At 50.3% G+C, this 21,280-nt stretch overlaps 7 protein-coding genes across 7 annotated transcripts; 5 read left to right on the plus strand and 2 right to left on the minus strand.

Annotated features, from left to right (window-relative positions):
- Positions 1 to 629: 629 nt before the first annotated feature.
- Positions 630 to 1,953, plus strand: LRP88_01924 (uncharacterized protein; the record flags this gene model as incomplete). The annotated part of the gene is made up of 5 exons (XM_083238595.1): positions 630 to 779; positions 832 to 1,213; positions 1,270 to 1,387; positions 1,436 to 1,500; positions 1,550 to 1,953. The coding sequence occupies 5 exons, from the start codon at positions 630 to 632 to the stop codon at positions 1,951 to 1,953; spliced, it is 1,119 nt and encodes a 372-aa protein (XP_083105703.1).
- Positions 1,954 to 5,047: 3,094 nt separating this feature from the next.
- On the minus strand, positions 5,048 to 5,840 carry LRP88_01925 (uncharacterized protein; the record flags this gene model as incomplete). Its single annotated transcript, XM_083238596.1, has 3 exons — positions 5,048 to 5,207; positions 5,258 to 5,540; positions 5,597 to 5,840. 3 exons carry the CDS (start codon positions 5,838 to 5,840, stop codon positions 5,048 to 5,050), a joined length of 687 nt encoding a protein of 228 aa, XP_083105704.1.
- Positions 5,841 to 6,502: 662 nt separating this feature from the next.
- LRP88_01926 (uncharacterized protein) lies at positions 6,503 to 7,531 on the minus strand (the record flags this gene model as incomplete). The annotated part of the gene is made up of 1 exon (XM_083238597.1): positions 6,503 to 7,531. One exon carries the CDS (start codon positions 7,529 to 7,531, stop codon positions 6,503 to 6,505), a length of 1,029 nt encoding a protein of 342 aa, XP_083105705.1.
- Positions 7,532 to 8,053: 522 nt separating this feature from the next.
- Positions 8,054 to 9,717, plus strand: LRP88_01927 (MFS transporter; the record flags this gene model as incomplete). Its single annotated transcript, XM_083238598.1, has 3 exons — positions 8,054 to 8,135; positions 8,191 to 9,116; positions 9,166 to 9,717. The coding sequence occupies 3 exons, from the start codon at positions 8,054 to 8,056 to the stop codon at positions 9,715 to 9,717; spliced, it is 1,560 nt and encodes a 519-aa protein (XP_083105706.1).
- Positions 9,718 to 12,371: 2,654 nt separating this feature from the next.
- LRP88_01928 (uncharacterized protein) lies at positions 12,372 to 16,724 on the plus strand (the record flags this gene model as incomplete). Its single annotated transcript, XM_083238599.1, has 9 exons — positions 12,372 to 12,869; positions 12,925 to 13,098; positions 13,155 to 13,171; positions 13,981 to 14,486; positions 14,571 to 14,910; positions 14,961 to 15,145; positions 15,207 to 15,982; positions 16,033 to 16,523; positions 16,598 to 16,724. 9 exons carry the CDS (start codon positions 12,372 to 12,374, stop codon positions 16,722 to 16,724), a joined length of 3,114 nt encoding a protein of 1,037 aa, XP_083105707.1.
- A 324-nt stretch (positions 16,725 to 17,048) lies between these two features.
- On the plus strand, positions 17,049 to 17,529 carry LRP88_01929 (AhpD-like protein; the record flags this gene model as incomplete). The annotated part of the gene is made up of 2 exons (XM_083238600.1): positions 17,049 to 17,253; positions 17,303 to 17,529. The coding sequence occupies 2 exons, from the start codon at positions 17,049 to 17,051 to the stop codon at positions 17,527 to 17,529; spliced, it is 432 nt and encodes a 143-aa protein (XP_083105708.1).
- An 864-nt stretch (positions 17,530 to 18,393) lies between these two features.
- Positions 18,394 to 20,634, plus strand: LRP88_01930 (Sodium:solute symporter family-domain-containing protein; the record flags this gene model as incomplete). The annotated part of the gene is made up of 5 exons (XM_083238601.1): positions 18,394 to 18,719; positions 18,771 to 18,866; positions 19,018 to 19,288; positions 19,338 to 20,329; positions 20,385 to 20,634. 5 exons carry the CDS (start codon positions 18,394 to 18,396, stop codon positions 20,632 to 20,634), a joined length of 1,935 nt encoding a protein of 644 aa, XP_083105709.1.
- Between the last annotated feature and the right edge of the window lie 646 nt (positions 20,635 to 21,280).

Consider the following 21,280-nt stretch of genomic DNA (forward strand, 5'->3'; position numbering starts at 1 on the left):
TCGTCTCGGATGCGGCCAAGGGTCCCCCCGGCAGAGAATCAACGGCTGCGGTCCGGGCTACCGTTGCAGCGAACTAACGCGGAGCAATACCGGTACTACCCTGAGAAAAGCAAACCGCCAAGGGCAGCCAAAACCGCTCAACAATAGACTTATTTGCTTCGCCTTTCTCTCTTTGGAAAGGAAAGCGCTTATCAGCTAAAGTAGTTGCGTTAGAGGTTTGCTGCCGGCGTCTAGATGCCGAGTGCTTACGTTCATGACTGATGCGTCTTGTTTTCTCGAAGAGCTATCATGTTTTCCCCTGCATGTTGAAACTACCGATGAACGATGGTCCCCTGGATATCTCAAGATCCGTGCAGCGGCCTAGAAAATTCGTCCTGACCGAACCACACCATGTAACCCAGCCGCGATGCGGATCAACCAGGTCTGGGGTTTCTGTGGCAAAGCACCAGCCATTGTCTCCCACAAACTGAGTCGTCGATACCAAAGACACGGAACCGCACGATGCGTATTTCTGGGTCCTGGGGTCCCCACGAAAGCTTTTGCGCAAGACATATGTTTCGTTGGTTCCTCCCGGCAAGATTGATTCCTTTCGCACACGGTTCCTTGCGAGAGAAGTCGAACTGCCCATCATGGAAATTGGAGGACAAGCCCCGATGGCCTTGGCCGTCATGTGGGCTTTTACAGTCATGACTTGGATCTTTGTTGTTCTTCGTCTTTACACGCGAGCGTTTGTTATGAAGCAAATCGGCGCTGATGACCACGCTTACTGGCTGAGCGGCGTGAGTACTACGCACACTCTGATCTTGTGTGTCTCTTTGCTGACTTTTCTAGATCTTGATTTTGCTCTATACCGTCTTTGTCCACATTTCGGCTAACTATGGCTTCGGTCAGACGATGCCCGGCCTGAATGCCGGCAACGAAGCCTTTGACAATGCTGCCATGGCCATCAAGTACGAGATGATTGGCCAGACGTTCGCAGTCATTGGAATGGGTGTGGCAAAGACATCTCTCGGTCTATTCTTGCTACGCATTGTCGTTGAGCTGTGGCACCAGATCGCTATTTGGGTCGCCATGGTGTCGCTCATGCTTGTCTCTGTCATCACTGCCATTGTCTTTTGGGTTCAATGCATCCCGGCCGAGAAGATCTATGATCGCATGCGAGTTGAGGGCGTGTGCCAAGTCGACGTGACCCCATTCGCAATCCTTCTTGGAGGTAGGACCTACAACGCCTCCCTCTTCTATCCTCCTTTGGCTGACTCTTTGCTGCAGTATGGTGTGCCGTCGTCGACTTTTTCTTCGCCATATTCCCTTGGATCTTTATCTGGGGCTTGAACATGAAGTATAGGGAGAAGATTACCATTGCTGCCAGCATGAGCTTTGGTGTCGTGTAAGTACCCGTCAACTTTGGGCCGCCTGCTCCTCTAATCTGTCATAGCGCTGGAGTCTGTGGTATCGTCCGCACCTACGAAGTTGCAACCGGCTTCACAGCCAATTACACACGTACGTTTACCCACAGACACTCCATGGTCCCAGCTAACGACTTTTACAGTCGACACCGTCCCCTTGATCATCTGGTCCGCCGCCGAAATGGCCGTCACCCTCATGTGCATCGGCATCCCCATCCTCCGCCCCCTCTGGCGCCGCACATTCCACGGCTCCAAGTATTCCTCCGAACGATCCTACAAGAAGCAAGGCGAAGGCAGCGACGGCCCGAGCTACAACCTTGGCAGCTTGCCTCGCAGCCACGAAGCGAGCGAGTCGAACAGAGGGTTCCCCACCGCGGACCCAAAGTTGGGCATCCGTGGGCCTAGCACCATCACTCGTATCGCAGGCGATAATAAGAGTGATGAGTCTATATTGGGGCCTGAGTATCGCACTAGCCAGGCAGGAGACGGAGGCATCTGCGTCAAGCAGGATGTTCAAGTTGATTGGACAAAAGGGAATCCGGTTTAGCCTTCAACATAGAGCTAGAAAAAGATTGGGATTTTGGGGCTTTATAGGTAAAAAATGTGTTTTCGGGATGAGCTGGCATGCTCCCCATTGATGCCACGGGGCTTCATAGATCTTAGATAGACATCGAAGACCGCTGCCATTTCTTCTGCCATTGATTAAAGCGACAGAGCTTAGCGCATGATCTCATCAGCCGTGAACCCTGGTGCATCGATTCACATTCCCGTGATGTGCTCTGTCTCTTCCTAGACCACCTCTATCAGCGCCGTGGAGTCAAATACCATGCTCATACAGCCGACAGCCTCCGATGCCCTTCTTAATAAGTCATTGCATTCGCGATGCATCTTTCTCGCCTCGTTTGAGCGATAGCAAGTTCTTTCCTCCGCTGCCAAGACGTCCAGCAGCCTGAAAAATGGCTGGACGGTTTCTAGGTCAGACTGTGCGTTTGGACATGCAGGGCGGTCTAGCGCATTCTGCAAGAGGGTAGTGACGGCGGCGAAGAACGGGTGGAGTAAGATCCTGCTGGTGTTTAGTAAAGAAACGTCGGTGTTGATAGATTGCTTACCAGACACAGGCATAGTCTCCATGAGGTATCAGATGCATCAGACGAACAGCTTTTCTCGACTCGATGGTGCAATCACTCTCAAGAGGCGCATAAGTGCCTTGCGTATCGGATCCCTCATTCACCACCAATTGTTGCCTTGATGGCAAGTGTCGATTAACCATTATAAGACAATTGATGTAGGTGAAACGTAGGATGAGTACGTGAAGCGCCTCTGGAGACAGAGGCACTGCAACTCGGTCGCTTTCAACGTCAACGTCAACACCGCTTCGCCAATATGAGAGTATCGAGTCGAGTTCTTTCGCCACAGACGCTTTCTGAGCTTCGGACTGCTGCGATGCCTGTACTGAGTAGAGCCGCTTGTAGACTTGTCCTTGAATCACCGCTAGTCCGATGCGGGATTTGAAGAGATCAATAGTGCAAGGTCCATCGCGGTTAAAAGGTAACTTGGAGAGAATACCCGATGGCAATTCGACATCCATGTCATCATCGTCTTGCGAAAAAGGCTGCCCCATCCTTAGGCTGATGTCTTTGTCAAGAACGTAGGCAATCCAAAACACACGTCTCCGCTGCTCGTTCTGCGCTTCGGTAAGGCCGTTGTCGCGAGTTTTTCGGTGTAGCCCCATGGCCTGTGCCAACCTCACCGCGGCTGCTGTGAGGACAGAGGCGGGATGTGAATTTGCTGATCCTTGAAGTACGACAGCCATGCCAACCAGAGCTTGAACTGCTGGTAAGCTATTATGCAGAACATTGAGTTCTGCGACGACAGCGAGTGCGTTATGACAATACCCGCACGCTTGAGCACTCTCATAGCCTGTTTCAAACATGCGCATCGAGCGGAAACGGTGAGCGAGAGATAAAAAAATGTTGATACACGCCCACCACCCTGGATTACTCGGACTTGAGGTCAGGTAGTGGCGGTCAAACTTCTGCAGGAAATCTTGCTCATCAAAGAGTGGGAAGAAGCGGTTGAAGCTCTTGAAGGTATCCATCACCAGATCGAGTGCGACTGGCTTTGTAGGAAGCTCCTGAAATGTGGGAAGAGAGAATGGGCCCAGCGCCATACCCACGGTAAATGATGGGGACGGGCGTAACGGCGATGCCGTGGAGTTGAGGATTTCCGTGAAGTCTCCTGGTATTGTGTTAAACCAGGAAGAGGGGAAGATGTTCGTTACTCTTTGCGGAGGACTTGCGACAACCACGTCGGACTGTGGCTGTTTTTCCGAGCTCTCAACAGGTTCAAGATCCATGGTACCCTCTTCTGCTGGGGCTTCTCCCTCGGTGGATTTGGCTCGTTGGAGAGCCTTCTCCAGGACATTCTCCATGTTCTGAAGTCTCTCTTCCAACTGAGCGATGTATTTGTAACTGCCGCAACATTAGTAACGCCCATGAAACTACGTGCACAAGAAATACCCGGCTGGTCTTCGGGGTTTTCGTTTCGTGGCAATGGGAGTGAAGTGGCATTTTGTCTTGAACTTGGTGCATTGTAGACACCCTTGCTTTGTCGGCTGGCATCGTATCTTTTTGATTCGACACATGTCGCAAGCCTATCAAGCGTGTTATTTCCCTTAACCACCATTGAAAATAGGCAATTTACTCTTATCATAGGCCGTTGAGACTCAGCTGCCTCACCCGACGGCCCTGAACCTTGGGTGTCCCCCCCCATTTTTGAGATTGTGGACGAGTTGTGAGAAAAATTGACCAAGGGGGCGTAGCAGCAATTTTTGACGCTGAATTTCCGAAAAGAAGTACCGCGATGGAACCAAAGGTCTTGGCACGAGGTTGTGAAGAGAAAGAAGAGAGAAATGACGGGATGATGAGATGAGATGAGCTCACGTGATGAGGATTGCTGTGATTATAAATCAACAACCAGGCCCCCTTCCAAACCTCATTTGAACGGATACTCAATCAAGCTAAGATTTGTTTCCGGTTTAGATCCAGGCTCGTGTTGCTATTAGCTGAGATGTGGCCAAGATAGTCCAAGATCGGGCTGAAGGTGTGAAGCGAGGGTGGCAGTCAAGGAAAGAAATAGGAACGCCGTCGCTGTTCATGCAATCTAGCTACTTATTTTAACACTTTATTGTCTATCTCTCGTCGTTCTATTTGCTGGAGAGATCAATTTCACCTTCTTGACAACTGTTTAGCTGTTAGGAAGAGTTGTGCTCGGCTATTCACGAGCGTTATGCTTGGCCGTTGACACCCGTTATGCTCGGGCTCGCCCAACCCTGTCATTGTCAATTAACGATCAATTGCTCATTTTGTAGAATATGTGAGATATAGCAATGAGGAAAACTCTTTAGTAATTATTTGTTGTCTAGCTTGGCTTTGTCCGAGAGCTTACAATAGCTGTCTGGATTCCAGTGCTTGCAAATTTCCTCGTCCGCATGCTAGATAGTGAGGGACCGGGCGTCTTTCTTTGTTTCAGAGACAATATGGAATAGAAAAGAGCCGATAATTATGAGCTTCTGTTCAAACTTCAAATGCCTACTTAGATACCTAGCTCAGCTACTACTACAACTTGCATTGGTGGCAAACTCAGAACTTCGTATACCCCTGCCCCTTGACAAAAGTCTGCTGCCATGGTCCCTGAGAGTCTCCTTCAGCAAGCTTGGTATAGAACTCTCCATGAGCAGCACCATCAATGGCGGCGGATGCGCTCGAGCCATCTGCCTTTCGCTCATCGGCGTAGTAGAACCTGCATTGAATTAGGAATCGAGTCATGGAGCATGGAAGATGAGCACGCACTTGAATCCCTTGCTAGCGTACGCCTCAGCAGCGCATTTGATGAAATGAGCCGTCGCAGATTTTCCGACGCCAAGGTCCAGAAGCGAGACGATGGTATGGTCGTTAAGGAAGTTTCCGGTGTAGATGAAGGTACGAGATGCTGAGCTGGGGAGCTCCTCAAAAGCGAGAGCGGCTTGCTGAGCTGCTGCAAAAGCACTAGTGGTGTTGATGGCCAAATCGCGGGTGAAGGCCTTAAGATCAAGGCCGAGGGGATTCTTGGCATCGTTGGGAGTCACAGCAGCAGCTGTTGAGAGGAGTGTCAGTGACAGGGTGAGGGGCAGCAGTAGAAAGGCACAGTACCGTTGTAAACCACGACACCTGGAGTACCGAGCTGCGATTTGACGGTTGAAAAGACCTTCTCCACAGACTCCGGGTCGCTAAAGTCACTGCGAATGTGCAACTGGCTGGGTGTGCTGTCCTCTTCCTTCAGGCTTCGAGCAGCGAGGGCAATCCTGTAGCCCTTGGCTGCAAATGCGCGGCCAACATGTTGTCCGATGTTGGAACCAGCTCCAAGAATGAGGGCGACAGGAGAGTTGGGAGCCATTTTGGAGGTTATACTTGGATAGAGGAGAATGTGAAGGGTTGTAGGGGGATGGAAGGGAACGAGATGCAGGAAATGTTGGAATGATATTGCAATATGCAATGCATATTAATATAGTTCAAAGAGTCCACCACCACCCAATAGGTGTCTCATGCTGCATGATCTCGTAAGGCAGTTCAGTGGTTGCCGTTGATGTCAGCTCCCGGAGCGGACCTTACGAAGCCTCCGGAGGCTTGCGCCAAGACAATTGGCTTTTGTCAGCAAGATGACACCCACCAAAACTCTCCCTCTCGGGCCAAGAGTGGGATCTAAGACAGTGGGAGATCTGATTGATAATTCTTCTATCCTGTAGCGAATGAATCTCAAGTGTAATGGTGATCTCAATGGTGTTTTGCCGTGTCGTAGGCGGCGGCTTTGATGACATCGCGAGCTGACCCAGCCAGATTGATAACATGCGTGCTGCTGACGAAGCTACGCATTGTCCGAGAAGAAATATTATAAAGAATTGGTAAGTTCACATGGCTGAAATGGTCAATTAGGAGCCAATAGCGAAAGCAAGTCATCTCAGTAAATGATGCGACAATGATTCTGCATTCTGAGTGCCACGTCTTGGACGCCTTGGCACAGTGCTAACTGATGTCATCCAACCAGATACAATTCCATGTTCATTCACGGCTTTCAAGACAATTCTGCCTCACACTCTCGTAGAAACTCGTCCAACCACTCCGTCCGAATCGCTTCAACAATCCCACCTCCCTTCCAGTATCAACCTTGCACAAGTTGTGCTCTTGTGATGGATCATCAGCCGGCCAGGCCTTCGCTGGATCTAGCTGACGAAAAGTATCAAGCCAGCTGTTGAAGTTGAAGGGACCTGCAAATCCCAACAACCGTTCCCCCTTGACATCTTCTTGAGTGAGAGCAGCGACATGAAGCACCGCAGTATCCTCCACGTTGATGTACCACGAGGCACCAAACTGCTGCAAATCCTTGTAATGATCAGGGTCTCTCCAGAAGTCTCGTACCCATTTCCCAGTACTTCCAGGCTGCTTGGGGTGTAGAATTAGTCCAATGTTGAAGCAAGGAAGCACCGAGTTGATGATGAACTTAGGCTTCTCTGCTTTTTCGAATGCCCAAATCTCTTGCTCGGATTGGGTCTTGAGAGCAGCGTAGACGTCCCAGACGCGATCAGCCTCGTATGGTGGTGGCCGCCACGCATCCTCAACGGCCGAGTCGTTCCACATGCTCGAGTCAAGCATCACTTCCTTGCCATTAATGGCGTTGGATATCGCTCGGTCGCTGCTCGTGAAGATGAACCGCTTGATTGTTGGCTCTGAAGCCGCGGCCACAAGCAGGTTTCTGACGCCTTGGACCATAGGGGTGATGACTTTGTTTGGATCGGCGTCGAAGGACATATCTGTGGCGACGTGGACAATGCCATCAACCCCTTGGACAACCTCGCCCCATGCATCTGGTGCAGTGACGTCTGGTACAATCGCAACTTCGAAGTGGCCCGAGGGGTTGCGCTCTTGCATGGCTTCTCTGATCCAGGTTTCCTTGTCTGGAGAGCGAACGGTACCGCGCACTCGGTAGCCCAGGGTGAGTAGGTTGTTGGCGATGTGTGAGCCAATGAAGCCGTTGACTCCAGTCACAAGCACCAGTCCCTGGGGAGGGACAATGAACTGAGTTGAACTCATGATGTGAAGTGTCAAGTTGGGAAGAGGGTAGATCGAGGGGGGGTGAGTGGTGATTGATATTGTGGCGACTGAGTGGTGAACTCTTTGATATCTCGACAAGGGGGGGTAGATGCGTTGTTAATGTAAATTGCTGTTACTAGACTCCGAAAGGGTCATGGAAATGCTTAAAAACCAGACAATCTCGGAAATTCCGTATAGTTGCCAGATTATTCAACGTTCAAGAAACGTCATTCGTCATACATTCCGGTGTCTCGCCCCCAGCCGGAGGCTCGGAGCGGACCTCTCGAGAGCTCCGGCACTAGGCCAGTTCCGACATCCGCGATTGGAGTCTGATTATCCAAGAGCCCCAAAAATGAAGGGGTAGTGAAAGGAGGAAGAATCATATAAGGGAGATAAATGCAATATAAATCCAATCGCTACCAACTTAGTAGATCTTATCCAAGACTCAATCCTCTTTTTCCATTGCCTACTAGTTTCTCTTATGCCGTATTTTACATCAAGACATCAACTTGTGTTACCACGATGACGCCCCTACCTGACACAGATCTGGAGGTCAAGCCAGAAACTAAGTCTTCACATAGGACGCCGTCCCAATTACCCCAAGGTGAGTTGCTTTAGGGGTTTCCAGCCAGGTTATCTTGCTCACCAAATATCATCAGATGTCGAGTCTAGCTCTCAGTCCGACCAGGACAAGAATCTTTATCCCGCTGACGCCCTCTCAACCCCTCGCCAGATCCTATTTGTTGGAACTCTCTGCACAGCCATGTTCACCAATCAGGTTGGCCTGGGAAACACCCTCGCAACTGTCGGTCTGATTGGAGAGTCCTTTGGCATCACCAATTCGGGCCAACTCTCCTGGCTCATCGCAGGCTATAGTCTGACTCTCGGTACCTTCATCCTCATCGGTGGACGTCTGGGAGATGAGTTTGGTCACAAGAACATGTTCGTCATCGGCATGAGCTGGTACTCTCTTTGGTCCTTGGTTGCCGGCCTGTCAGTCTACTCCAATTACGTTCTGTTCACCTTTTCCCGTGCGTTTCAAGGCATGGGTCCCGCTCTCACTCTACCGAATGCTCTCGGTATCCTGGGCCGGTCCTTTGCACCTGGGCCGCGCCAGAACATGGCATTTGCATGGTTTGGCGGAGCTGCTCCTTTTGGTGCCATCGCAGGTTTCTTGTTTGGGGGTCTTTTTGCTCTCGCTTGGTGGCCGTGGATCTACTGGAGTCTCGCAATTACACTTGCTGGTATTGCTGCTTTTGCCGAGTGGACAATCCCTCGGCCCCCTCAAGAGAAGCAGAGTAAGCCAGTCCGGGAGACACTCGAGGCCCTCGACATTCCCGGCAGCTTGACTGGTGTAACCGCACTAGTATTATTTAACTTTGCGTGGAACCAGGCTGTTGTAGTTGGTTGGAAACAACCCTACGTTTACATCTGCCTTATCCTCGGCGTCCTGTTTGGGGCAATGTTCTTCTGCATCGAGATATACTGGGCGAAATCACCTCTCTTGCCTCTGGCCTCTTTCAACTCCGACATCGGGTTCGTGTTTGCATGTACGGCAACAGGTTGGGCGTGTTTTGGCATCTGGGTGAGTCACCAATCTTTTGAAAAGAAGTTAAATACTAACAAGGGATCAGGTCTACTACATCGGCCAAGTCGCTCTCGACATTGGAGGAAACACTCCTCTTCAGATCGCAGCCTGGTTTGTCCCAGTCATTCCTGTTGGCTTGGTATCAGCCTTAGCGGTGGGCAAGTTGATTGGGAGGATTCCAGCGTCTTGGATCATGGTTGTCGGTCAGGTTGCCTACCTCGTGGGCTCCATCCTCGCAGCAACTCGGCCTCCTCGTTCGATTTACTGGACGTATTACTTCTTTAGCGTCCTTATCATCACTGTAGGTATGGATACTTCATTTCCGTCTGCTGTCATCATCTTCTCCAACGCGGTGCCTCGGGAGTTTCAGGGTATGGGTGCCAGCGTTGTCTTGACCGTAATCAACTACAGCATATCAATTGGGCTTGGATTTGCAGGCACCGTCGAAACAAATATCAACAAGGACGGCAAGAATGAACAGGATAGACTGCTGGGTTATCGTGGGGCACTGTGGTTTTCGGTTGGTCTGGCTGGGCTGGGTTTTGTGCTCAGCCTGCTCTTCATCGCAAAGGGCCGCTTGCTCAGACCAGTGCGATAGAAACCGATATGTTGCACCAAAATACGGGTGAAAGGTGGACTGCTAAAGTTGGCATTTAGCGAGTTTCTCCTGCGAGTCGTGTTCATCTGATTGAATAGTATTTAGGTACCTCGTCAACTTTACAGGGCAACATAGACAGCAAATGCAAGAAGTACTGATCTCGTACTTATCACACCTTTCGCTATCCCTCCGTGGTGAGCCGCCGCGTTGAGGCCTCAACAGCGACTCCGGAATCTGTAATTGAACATCAAAGTACATCGGTGTATGCTCAGGATCGATGCCAATACTATCAGGTAGGTAAATTGCTTCAGGAAGGAAAGAATAGCACCCAACGCGTTCTCAGGGCCGTTTCACTTCCCTTTCGCTTGCGCTCTGAACGACAATGGAAATTCAACTTACCCGGTACGAAAGCAAGTTCGAAATCAGGCTCGGCCTAAAGGAAGTTCCGTTGCTACGAAAATCAGGCTCGGCAGTTCCAGAATGGCCACTTGCCATCAGATAGCCTACCTGAAAGCCCGAGAGTATGGCAGAAGGCAGACTCAATTGGCGGCCTGTGGCCGAGACAAGGGTCTCAGCAATGCTGGGCTCACAGTTGTGGCGCTGAGGGAGTGGGACAGCGGTGTTTTTTGAGGTTTCACAGCATACATGAATGACCTGACGAATAGCTGACACATCACGAATCAGAGAATGTGTGTAACTGAGCTGCTGCGCCAAGAGAAGCAGGCTCTCAGCTGGTCAGGGCCGTTGGCTACATTTCGGTGATGGCTTGTTTGAGACCAGCACGCAACCCCTTGCTTCTGACCAAAGTCGCATAAAATTGGGTGCACTGTGAATCAATTTGACTGGATAAGGGCACTGAGAGAACGACTGTTATCGTCGCGAGGCAAAATAATCTCGCCATGTTGGCCTCTGGGTTTGCCGTATCTTCTCGCCTCATGATTAGCAGAGCCTCATTGTGTCAACACATGGCCACACGGCGTTGGATTGTAAATTTAAAAGCCCTGCTGTGGCGAAGCGGATGTTCACCCGAGCAGTGATTCACGCACACCCAATTCCACAGCTGCCATGGCCGAAGTGACGTATCCTTCCTACCGACTGTCTGGAGCCACGCTCCAGGCCTGGTTGCGACGCACCTTCAATGATAACAGTATTAAAGTCGAGGTAAGCCCTGTTTCCACCTTCAAGGGGGTTTGTGGACTGATTGGAGTTGCATCCAGCCTCGAAACGCGTATTGGGTCTTCACGCTCTCTGATGATGTGGAATTAACGAGTGTACGTGAATTCCCCAACAGTTCTTCGCCACGAGTTTGCCGCTTAACGTCACATACAGAGCCACAAAGATGAGATCAGGCAACTGATGGTGTAAACAAAGTGGCCATCAATGGTAGGACGTCGCTGCTGGACCGGGAAAATTTATGGCACAGCTCTGTCGTAGTTGTTGTTCCGTAATTGGTGGTATTTAGTGGGTGTGAGACAGCCACCAACCTGGTGGGCTGGCTGTACAGGATTCTAACCTGTTTTACTGGGGGGGTGCTCGGGGTATTTATGTGTCCTCCTTACATATTGAAGTACCTAGCATGAGCCGCTTGTCCTGCAGCACACGTTCCAATCGTCCCGCCTTTACGAGCTATGGCAGCCATGAATCCTCACGATCGTCTCGTCGACGGGTGTGAGAACTGGTCATGTTATCCATGTAACCTCTTGAGACCAGTACAGCCGAGGAGCACTCTGGACCGATACCGAACGCGCCTTGTAGATGACGAGAAACGGCTCTTGGATTCTACGGCGGAGAATATAAGCCTCTTGGAGCTTAACGATGGCGATGAGGGTCAGCACTCTAACTCACAGTGAGGCATTTGATCAATGCTTACCAATTTCATTATTTAGACTACCGAAAAGGGAACTTTCGGGATTCAGGTGTCCTTAAGAGACATTTACTTGAGAATCGAAAGGACCCAAAGTTCCGCTTCATGTATGTCGCTATAGACTTTAAAGAAACTCGGTTCATTGTTGACTCATTTTAGCTTCATTAAAGCGGCTCATTCCCGCGCCCCGCTGAGCTGTTCACGCAACAGTTTTTCCTACCTGCTATGTTTCCACCAAGTTGATCCCAGCTTCCTCGACTATGTGTTCTCGTTCGGTTCTACGGTGGAGCCACTCGACTACCACATGACCGGATTCAACTGCAGTGATACCCTGGATGTAGCCGATGATCGGCGGCTGGATATCCCTAAGCTTGGCCGCTCGGGGTGTGAGCTTCGTGTGCAGTATCTGCTGCGGTCGTTGGAACGAGGCACTCAACCCGGCAACGCAACGGGCAACATTCGACAGATGGCTGTCTACCATACATTCGACCTTGAAACTGGCAAGGCTTTTTGGATCAACATCAAAGCAAATGACCTCATGGAAACTAGACTCAAAGAAGCAACGGCCGAGTTGCCGGCCCTCGGGCCCAAAGCAGTGGGCACCCTGGAGGGGTCTTTTGCAGCCACTCTTGTAGCTCATATGGTTCACCTGGAATGGTGTGACGAGGACTGGAGAGAGTGTATAAACGACGTTGAAAGCAACATTCGAAAGATCTTGACCAAGGCCCAGACAGCTCGGATCGACAATCAACCACAAGGTGTGAAACGGGTCTGGAGCCGCGCATCTACCATGCGTTCTTCCAAGAGCTCAACGGGCGAATTCCCCGAAAAGATGGTTTCAGAATCTCCGAGCTGGCAGAAAAAAGTCTTGAACTCAGTCATGCCACTGGATTCGTATGGTGATGTCGGCGACGGACCCGTTGCTCTGTCCACCCATTCACTGTCTCGGTTACTGAGAGAGACTGGAGAAGACGACGGAAGCCAGATCGACAAGCTCATGGTCCTTGACACTTTCTCTTTTGAGGAGGTGCAGCAGCTCCACTACTTTGGTGAGCTACTGGAAAACTATCGATTGGTCATGGATCTTAACGATCAAACCCTACGTGACATTGCAGAGAACTACCAAGAGCTATGGGACAGGGCTGGTTTCCCCCCGGAGATCAAGGAGAATTGCGAAAAAGAACTGGCATATTTCCATCGGCGGATTCATCGTATTAGACGAAACCTCCAAATTCGGATCACTCAAGTGAAATCGCTGATGGCATGGCTACAAGAGGGCAAGGCATTGGTAAGTTATCTACAGCCCCTACATCGACTCGCTCGCTAAAATCTTTGGACGTTAGTTCGATGGCATCTTGCAATACCGCAACGTTCAGATCGGCCGCATCTTCACAGAGAGCTCACAAACGCAATCTGAGAAGATGGAAGGAATCGCCTTCAAAACAGAGAAGGAGACCATTTCAATGCACGTCATCACCTCCGTGACGCTCGCGTTCCTTCCTGCAATGTTTGTGACTGTAAGAAACATTGCAAGTCATCCAGACATTGTATATCTATACTAATACTCCTTCAGACATTCTTCCAAAGCGGGTTGGTTGAGATAAACAGAGAAGCCAAGCATATCAGTGAAGCCGTGAACCTCCACCTTCACGCCTTTGAACTCTTCATCACCATATGTATCCCATTGATGTGCTTCACTTTTGGCTTGTGGATCGCTCTTTTTAAATGGCTATCAAGGAGAGCGCGCGGGCGGGCTGGACTAGACAAGGTGTGAGCATCAGCGAACAGTGACAGTCCTGGTTTCCTAGAGTTTCTAGCCAATCATTCATTCTACAGATTGTTTTTCAAGTGTTCTATTGGATCTCTTATTCCCTTTCTGCAAATGCCGACCCTAAGCTCCTCCCTCATAACCTGAAAAGCAGTTCCCATGTGTGCGTGACTGGCTCTCTCACAACAATCACATTGCTTTAGCCTTGTTAAGTCTGGGACATGCAGCAAAGCAACCCAGACAGGCTGGGCTGAAATTACAAGGCTCCGCTGTGGCTTGATCAGTTGGTGATTCCTCCGAGTATTATTTGGGGGTGTGATCTCGACTCCGGCGCCTAAATGACCAGCCGCCCTAAAAAGAGGCAGACAAGGCAACAAGGGTGGCGAAGCTGAACAATGCATTTTAACCGAAGGTGAGGTTTTTTTTGTAATGGTTGTCTTGGCTGAGAATCTGCCTCGTTGTGTTGCGTCGAGCCCAGTCGTTCCCCCACCCCACACCTGCTCTCCAAGTGTTCTCATCTTCCGATCAGGTCACAAGGAGGACCAAGCTCGGACCCAAATCTTCTTTTTATCTTTCTACTTTATATTTTTTATCCAGTTCGCCCTCTTTTGCTTGCACTCAGTACCAACAGTCCCCTCGAGATGGAGCACGGGCATGTTGTTCGCTTTCGTGCCTGGGTGAAGGACAACACCAAGACTGGGCTCAGCGGCGATGACCTGCAGCGCCTCTATGTTCCTCCTTCTCTACTCAAAAAGTACTGGGACATCGAAAAAGTGCGTCAAGTTCTCGAAGATTGCAAGATAGAGGAAATTGCCGCCCGAATTACTGCCAAATACCTTCGCATCTTCTCCACGTTGGTTCATCTTGGTCAAACAGGAAAAATCACCCTCTTTACCAGCAAAACCCAAGACGACGTCCAGCTACCCATCGAAGAACTTCCTTACGAGTGGAAGACAGTCCTTACGGAGTTCTGGGACGAACAGTGGATGTTTTGCCCTTTGGAGTTCGACAAGGATGATATAATCTACAAGCGGGAGCTTCACACTCGGCAAATTCTGCCCATGAGATATGACGGCTCGCTCAGAGACCATCCCTGGGCTGGTGATGGCCCATCTGTTAAAAAGGTCCAGATCCACCGTGAGTGCAATAAAATGACGATGGAACCGGTACGTCTATCGCCCACTTGGAAGGTAATCACTCACCGGGCTTAGGACACTCCAGTCGTCTTCAAGGTGTTTAAGGGCGCCGACATGGAAAAGCTCTACAGGGCGGAAGCAAATGTTTACGCAAGGCTGTCCCAGAAATCAGCGGCTCAAGAGACTATCACCAAGCACTACGGCTCTTTTTCTTTCGAAGAAACTGACACACGGATTATCGTTCTCGAGTATGCTGCCAAGGGCTCTCTTCTGGATTTCTTCAAAAACACTTTGCCTCCAGTAACTCCGGAAGAATTCAAGCTGCTTTGGCGAGCCATGTTTGCGCTATTGACAGGCCTATACGCACTTCACAATCTTGACAAGCTGCCCATTGAGGGAGAACCGACGACCGATTTCACCGCAGCGTGAGTCTTTCCTCATTGAAGGCTTGGAGGAAGCTGCTAACTACAAGCAGCATTCATCAAGATATCCAACCAGCCAACATCCTAGTGTTCCCGTGCTCGGAAAACTCGAAAGCGGAGGGAGATGCGAGGTTCAATGTGCGATTCAAGCTCGCCGACTTTGGCTTCACGGAATGGAGGAGAGTTTCTAAGCCTGACGGACATATCAAAATTAAAAACGAAGGGAATCGTATGTATAGTAAGTACTGAAGCTCAATCTCGATGCTGAGGCGAGGGTGATTAAACGTTTCATACCTTAGGCGCTCCAGAATGCTATCCCAACCACCCAGTCAAATCACAAGTGAGGCCTCTGGTGACAGCCAAGGCTGATGTCTGGGCTCTTGGGGCTATCTACAGCGATGTTCTTGTCTGGTCTATTGCCGGAGAGCCCCGCCGTATCCAGTATTGTACAAGCAGGAAAGATGCTATCGCTGAGCTCAAGCACATCAAAGAGAGGGGGTTTGAGGCTTGCTTCCATGATGGCACTCGGGTGCTTGATGCTGTGAAGGAATTCCACGCCACCGTTCTGAGGGACAAGAGAGAGAGCGACCGCATATCCCCTGGGATCAGCGAATTCATCCTGCGCGAAATGCTGAAAGTTTCGGATAGTCGCGCTTCTACAGACACACTCATTTCCCGCGCAGAGGAGGTGATGCAGGAACTGGAGAGCGAAGCTGATGTCGAGACGTTGCAGTCATCGCGGAGTCCGCCAACATCTCATCGAGGTCCGATGTCGCGAGTTGGAGGGGATGGAATGATGAACAACGATGACCAGCGTCGTGACTCACAACCTCGTCCAACGACTCCCCAAAACAAGCCTCTAGTCACTAGGGGTCGGACTGTCACCCTTAAGCCTTCGCTTGGCCAAGCTCCAGTTGAGAAGATGTACGAAAGGCTCGGGAGAAAGAGGAACAAAACTCTGAGTTTTGGGCGGGCTCGAGACATGCTTCAAGGCAAACACTCCGAGATAAGCATTGAGCTTCCGGAAATGGAATCTGCCTGGAGCCTGATCAAGGCCCATGGTGGGCGTGACCAGGTATGTGAGCCGCTTATGAAAAGGATTCTTCATGACTGAAACGTGAATAGATACTCCTTATTGACAATTTCAATTCCATGCGGTATTACAGTGGACAGGTTGCCAAGACAGCCAGAGTTATCAGCTATGTCACGAAGGTGGCTGACACTGATGGCATGGATCTTTACTTTGCTTCGGACCCTACCAAACCCCACAATTATACCACAAGCACTGCGGTTGAATTGGCCGTCAAGAAGATGAAATTTGTTGATGGAAAGTGCAACATGAAGAATTGTCTTCTCAATATCACGAGAGCAGTCTTCAAAGACGGCAAAAATGGCATCAAACCCACCAGCATATATGTGTACACTGATGCGGTGTGGGAGGATGCCAGTGAAGTGGCAGGTGTCATCAAGATGTCGATCAGCCGCCTCGTCGAGGCGAAAGAAGACCCCTCAACACTCATGTTTCAGTTCATTCAGTTCGGTAGCGATAGGAATGGCACAATCTGCCTCCGAAAACTCGACAACGAGTGCAAAGAAACGCACGGAACTGTGGTCTAGTGAGTACACCATGCTTCCTGCTTTTGAGAGCGTGGAGCCATCAGCTGCTATCATAAGCTAACAAGATCTCAAGTGATATTGTTGACACGAAGCGGTGGTATGCCGAAGTTCCCTCAATCGTCATCGGCAGCATTTCCAGGGAAAATGACGACGGAGAGTCTGTGATGACTGAGCAGTCGCAGCCCGAGAAGGTGACTTGATGGCCTGGTGATGGAGTTGAAATGGGGGCTTTTCGGTAACCAATTCTCTATTGTATCTGCAGTAACTTCTCCTTACCAACCGACTGCAGGACTCTAACTATCTATCATCACAATTGTTGGATTGTGCCTCGGATACGTTTTCACGGAATACCGTTCCGATGCTGGCTTGGTGTCGTCATTTGTGGAGCTGTCGGGCGTTCCGTAACCGGACCTTGGTTCTCGGCCGTCCGGACCGATTGCGGAGCAGCCGGCACTACGATTCACATGCAAACCCCGGAAGTTGAACCAACGAACCCCTCACTACAGTTCTTCTAAACAACAACCATGTCGCAAGATCAAGAGTTTAGCGAAACATTCAAGAAGGGCCTCGAGGTGCGTGGTGAGGTCCTCGGCGAGCAATACGTCACCAAGGCCGTCGAGTCGCTCCAGAACGAATACTGGAAGCCAGCCCAAGAGCTCATCACTGAGTACGCCTGGGGCACGGTCTGGACGCGCCCTGGGCTTGACCGGAAGCAGAGAAGCTTGCTCAGTATGTGGTTCCACTGTTTATTGATACTCTATCACTGACTCTCTCATAGCGTTGGCCTTTCTGACTGCTCAAAAGGCCTACCCGGAGCTGGCACTTCACACCAAGGGAGCGCTGCGGAACGGATTAACAGAGATTGAGATCAGGGAGGCCATTTTGCAATCGATGATATATCTGGGTGTTCCGGTCGGAATGGAAGCGATGAGAGTCACGGAAAAGGCAATCAAGGAGTTCCAGGCAGAGAATAGTGCGGAGGCAAGCCAGGCTACGAGCTCTTAGACTTGAGCTCATAATAACACACGCTCTGGACCACGAAAGTGTAGACTACGGCTGCTTGCATGACAAGACTCGATCTGGTATGGCACAGATGATTTCACCAATAAGCAAAATGTCCAAGGTCAGGAGACCGGGGATGGGTTTGTGATGGTTGTCTGGCAGTTCTTACAAGCTTTATCCCTGCCGCATGCGCAACGCGACTTGCAGGCCTTCAATTGACCCCTAAGACATGCTTCCTGCATGTTAGAGCAGCGTGGAACCACAGAAGTTTAAATCTCTACTGAATAGGGTAGAGTGCAACGAAGGTATTCTTGACTAGTGAAGTAACTCAACGCGAAGAATGGACGATTGCAACAGTACCAGGCATAGGCCATTACTATTGTATGCCAGCCGAACTTGGGTAAATCTGCCATGGTCACTCAATACGTTCTTGATTGCGATATCGTTCGGCACATTTCCGTCCTCGCGATGGCGTGAACCAACATGACCATGCTTTAGAAGCCTGTTCCTAGCTCTTATCATCCTCAAGCCTGCAGATGGTTGATGACATTGGCGCGATGTAAGGACGCAATGTCTTATCTGCGAATCAGAACCGTTCGTCGATTGCGTGATGGGCTTTAGTGGGAAACTTGAGCGAACCGAGATCTCGCGAGATCAAGTTTAGAATTGCGTGCTCTGGGAGGACTAAGATCCCTGGCGATCTCATGTTAGCGAGGAAGAAGTGCCGGCACATTTTCGAGAAAATAAATGAGGATGCCCAACCCCATCATCTTAGGCTGTCAGTCCTTGACCCTCTTCATGCAACCACTTGACGTACAGCATCTCATCGACGACATCAAGTGGAGTGAGAACTGATTGCTTGCGACCATGGCACTTTCAGGCGTTCCCGAGCTCGTCAAGCGAGCCTCGGACTCAATCGAACCCCCACTACCGCAGTCGGCCGGATATGTCGTCGTTATTGTTATTGGCTTCCTCATTGCGTTTTTCATGATGTTTGCCACTCATGTCTTGAAGAAGACGGTTGGAGAGGACAACAGGACGACTGAGATGTTTATGACGGCGAACCGACGGGTTGGAACCGGACTGACGGCTTCTGCCGTTATCTCTTCCTGGCTTTGGAGCACAGCTATGCTGGGAAGCTCTCTTGTGGGATATAACTTCGGTGTTGCCGGCCCGTTCTGGTTTGCGGCTGGGTAAGTATCCATGTCATCAAGTTAGCAAGTTCGAGCACTGAGAATTTCCAGGTGTTCACCTATGATCGTCTTCTTCTCACTGCTTGGCATTGCCTGCAAGTTGAGAATTCCAGAGGCCCACACTCTACTTGAGATTGTGAGAATTCGGTATGGGACAGCCGGACACCTTGTGTGGATCGCACTCTGCCTCATCAATAACATTATCGCCATCGCAAACATGCTTCTTGGCGCCAGTGCTGCTATCAATGCCTTGTAAGTGTAAAGATTTCACCTCTAGAATAACACTAATCGTGGATAGGACTGGCATGCACATTATCGCAGCCACTTTTCTACTGCCTGTTGGTGTGGTTCTATATACCTTCGTCGGCGGTATCAAGGCGACCTTCTTGACAGACTACTTTCACACCTTTGTCATCACCATCATCATCTGCTTCTTCACCATCAAGACGTTTCTTACGCCCGAGATTGGGTCTCCCTCTAGCTTGTTTCAGCTTATTGTTGAGGCTGGAAAGGCGAACCCGGTTGCGGGTAATGAGGATGGTTCCTATCTGACAATGACGAGCAAGGGGGTGAGTGAGACCCATGAACTGCTAGACTGTACAAGTGCTAACTTGTTAGGCCATGTACTTTGGAATCATCCATGTCCTCGCCAACTTTGGTCTGGTCATTATGGACACAGGCTTCTTTGCAAAGGCCTTCAGCGCAGCCCCCCAGGCCGTAGTCCCAGGCTATATCGTCGGAGGCATTGCCTACTTTGGCATCCCCTGGTGCCTTGGAACGCTCATGAGTCTCTCTGCGATTGCGTTGGAAGGCACTGAAAGATTTCCCACATATCCCCGCCGAATGTCCACAGTCGAGGTTTCGAATGGTCTGGTCATGCCATATGCTGCCATCGCAATCGCCGGCAAGGGAGGCGCGGTTGCCGTCTTGCTCATCACATTCATGGCTGTGACTTCGACCATCTCGGCCCAAGTCATTTCGGTGTCTTCGATTATTAGTTTCGACATCTACCGCCGGTACTTCAATCGGGATGCTACTGACAGGGATGCCATTCGCTGGAGCCACATCGGTGTTGTCTTTTTCGGCCTTTTCTCGGCAGCCTTTTCCACGGCTCTCTACTATGGAAAGGTCGACTTGGGCTGGACCTTGTATATGCTGGGAGTTCTGACTTGCCCTGGTATCTTCCCCACGGTATTCACAATTCTCTGGAAGCAGCAGTCCAAAGCCGCCGCCATCATCTCACCCCTGCTGGGCCTGGCCACAGGCATTGCGGTTTGGCTGGGAAGCGCCTCTTCGCTGTATGGAGAGGTCACAGTGGCTTCCACCGGCCAGATTTTGCCATGCGTTTACGGAACGGTCGCCTCCGCTCTGAGTCCTGCCCTCTACTCTGTGGTCATTTCGCTCATCAAGCCAGACAACTACAACTGGGCCGATTTCCGGAATGAGCGCCTTGCTTTTGATCAGACAAAGACCGCTGGACAAAGAGATGAGCCAGTATCACACGAGGAAAGAGTTGCAAGCTACACAGCCGACAAGGCGAAGCTTAAACGGTGGGGAACACTCGCCGCCATTTGGTCGTTGGCAACATTTTTAGGACACTGGGTCCTTTGGTAAGTGGAGTCACATGCATCACTTTAAAGTATAAGCACTGATCCGTTCATTTAGGCCACTCCCTATGTATGCATCCAAGTATGTGTTTGGAAAGGGATTCTTTGACGCTTGGATCATTGTGGCTATCATCTGGGTGTGGATCACCATGTTCATTGCGGGCTTCTACCCTATCATTGACGGTTGGGGTCAGCTGAAGTATGTCTATCAGCAGTTGACAGGGGATACACCTGATGCAAAGGACCAGGGTAGCAGTTCTGAAGCACCGACGATTCGTGAAGAGATCACGAGCGACCCTGAGAAGTGATTCAGTTGATGGAGATGGTGGATAACGTGGGGAAGAGCTTCTTAGTAGGCTAACCCCACGTAGTTAGACCCGAGCATGAATGCAGCAGCAATTGGCGTGACATGAATGCTTTAAGTATGTGGTGAATGGAAGAGGCTCACCGTTACTGCCAGCTAAGTCGTCACCAGACGTTACAGTTCGTAGAAGCAACGCATAGGGAAACACTGAAGGAGAATCGTCCCCAGTCAGCTGATCCTCAGAGTATGAATCAAGAAGCGAATAGCCCCTGTAAACCACTAGTATTACGTCCCTTTGAGGGATGTAATGAGCCGACATAAAACTGAACCATAAACTCTTTGTGCTATTTGAAGTGATGCAGAGGCCTTAGGGTGGCTATTGAGGGCATTGTGAAGCAGAACAATGTTCTGCTAGCGGGAAGACCTAACTCACTGAACATTCAAAGTCTCTGAATTGGGTTACGCTCTTTTACAGAATTGGGCTTTGATGTCGTAATGCATTGATGATTATATCCATTGTTGCTGTGGCCGACGGCCCCCTTCAGATTCATGATTGATATCAACAAAGAAGTCTCTGGGTATATAAGCCGTCAAATGACCCAACAGTAGCGTAAATAGTTGGTGATTCAGAATTGAGCTTCAAGTATAAA

Source organism: Fusarium phalaenopsidis (genome assembly GCF_050370095.1).
Source record: "Fusarium phalaenopsidis strain FUZ10S chromosome Unknown contig_32282, whole genome shotgun sequence".
Taxonomy (NCBI): Eukaryota; Fungi; Ascomycota; class Sordariomycetes; order Hypocreales; family Nectriaceae; genus Fusarium; species Fusarium phalaenopsidis.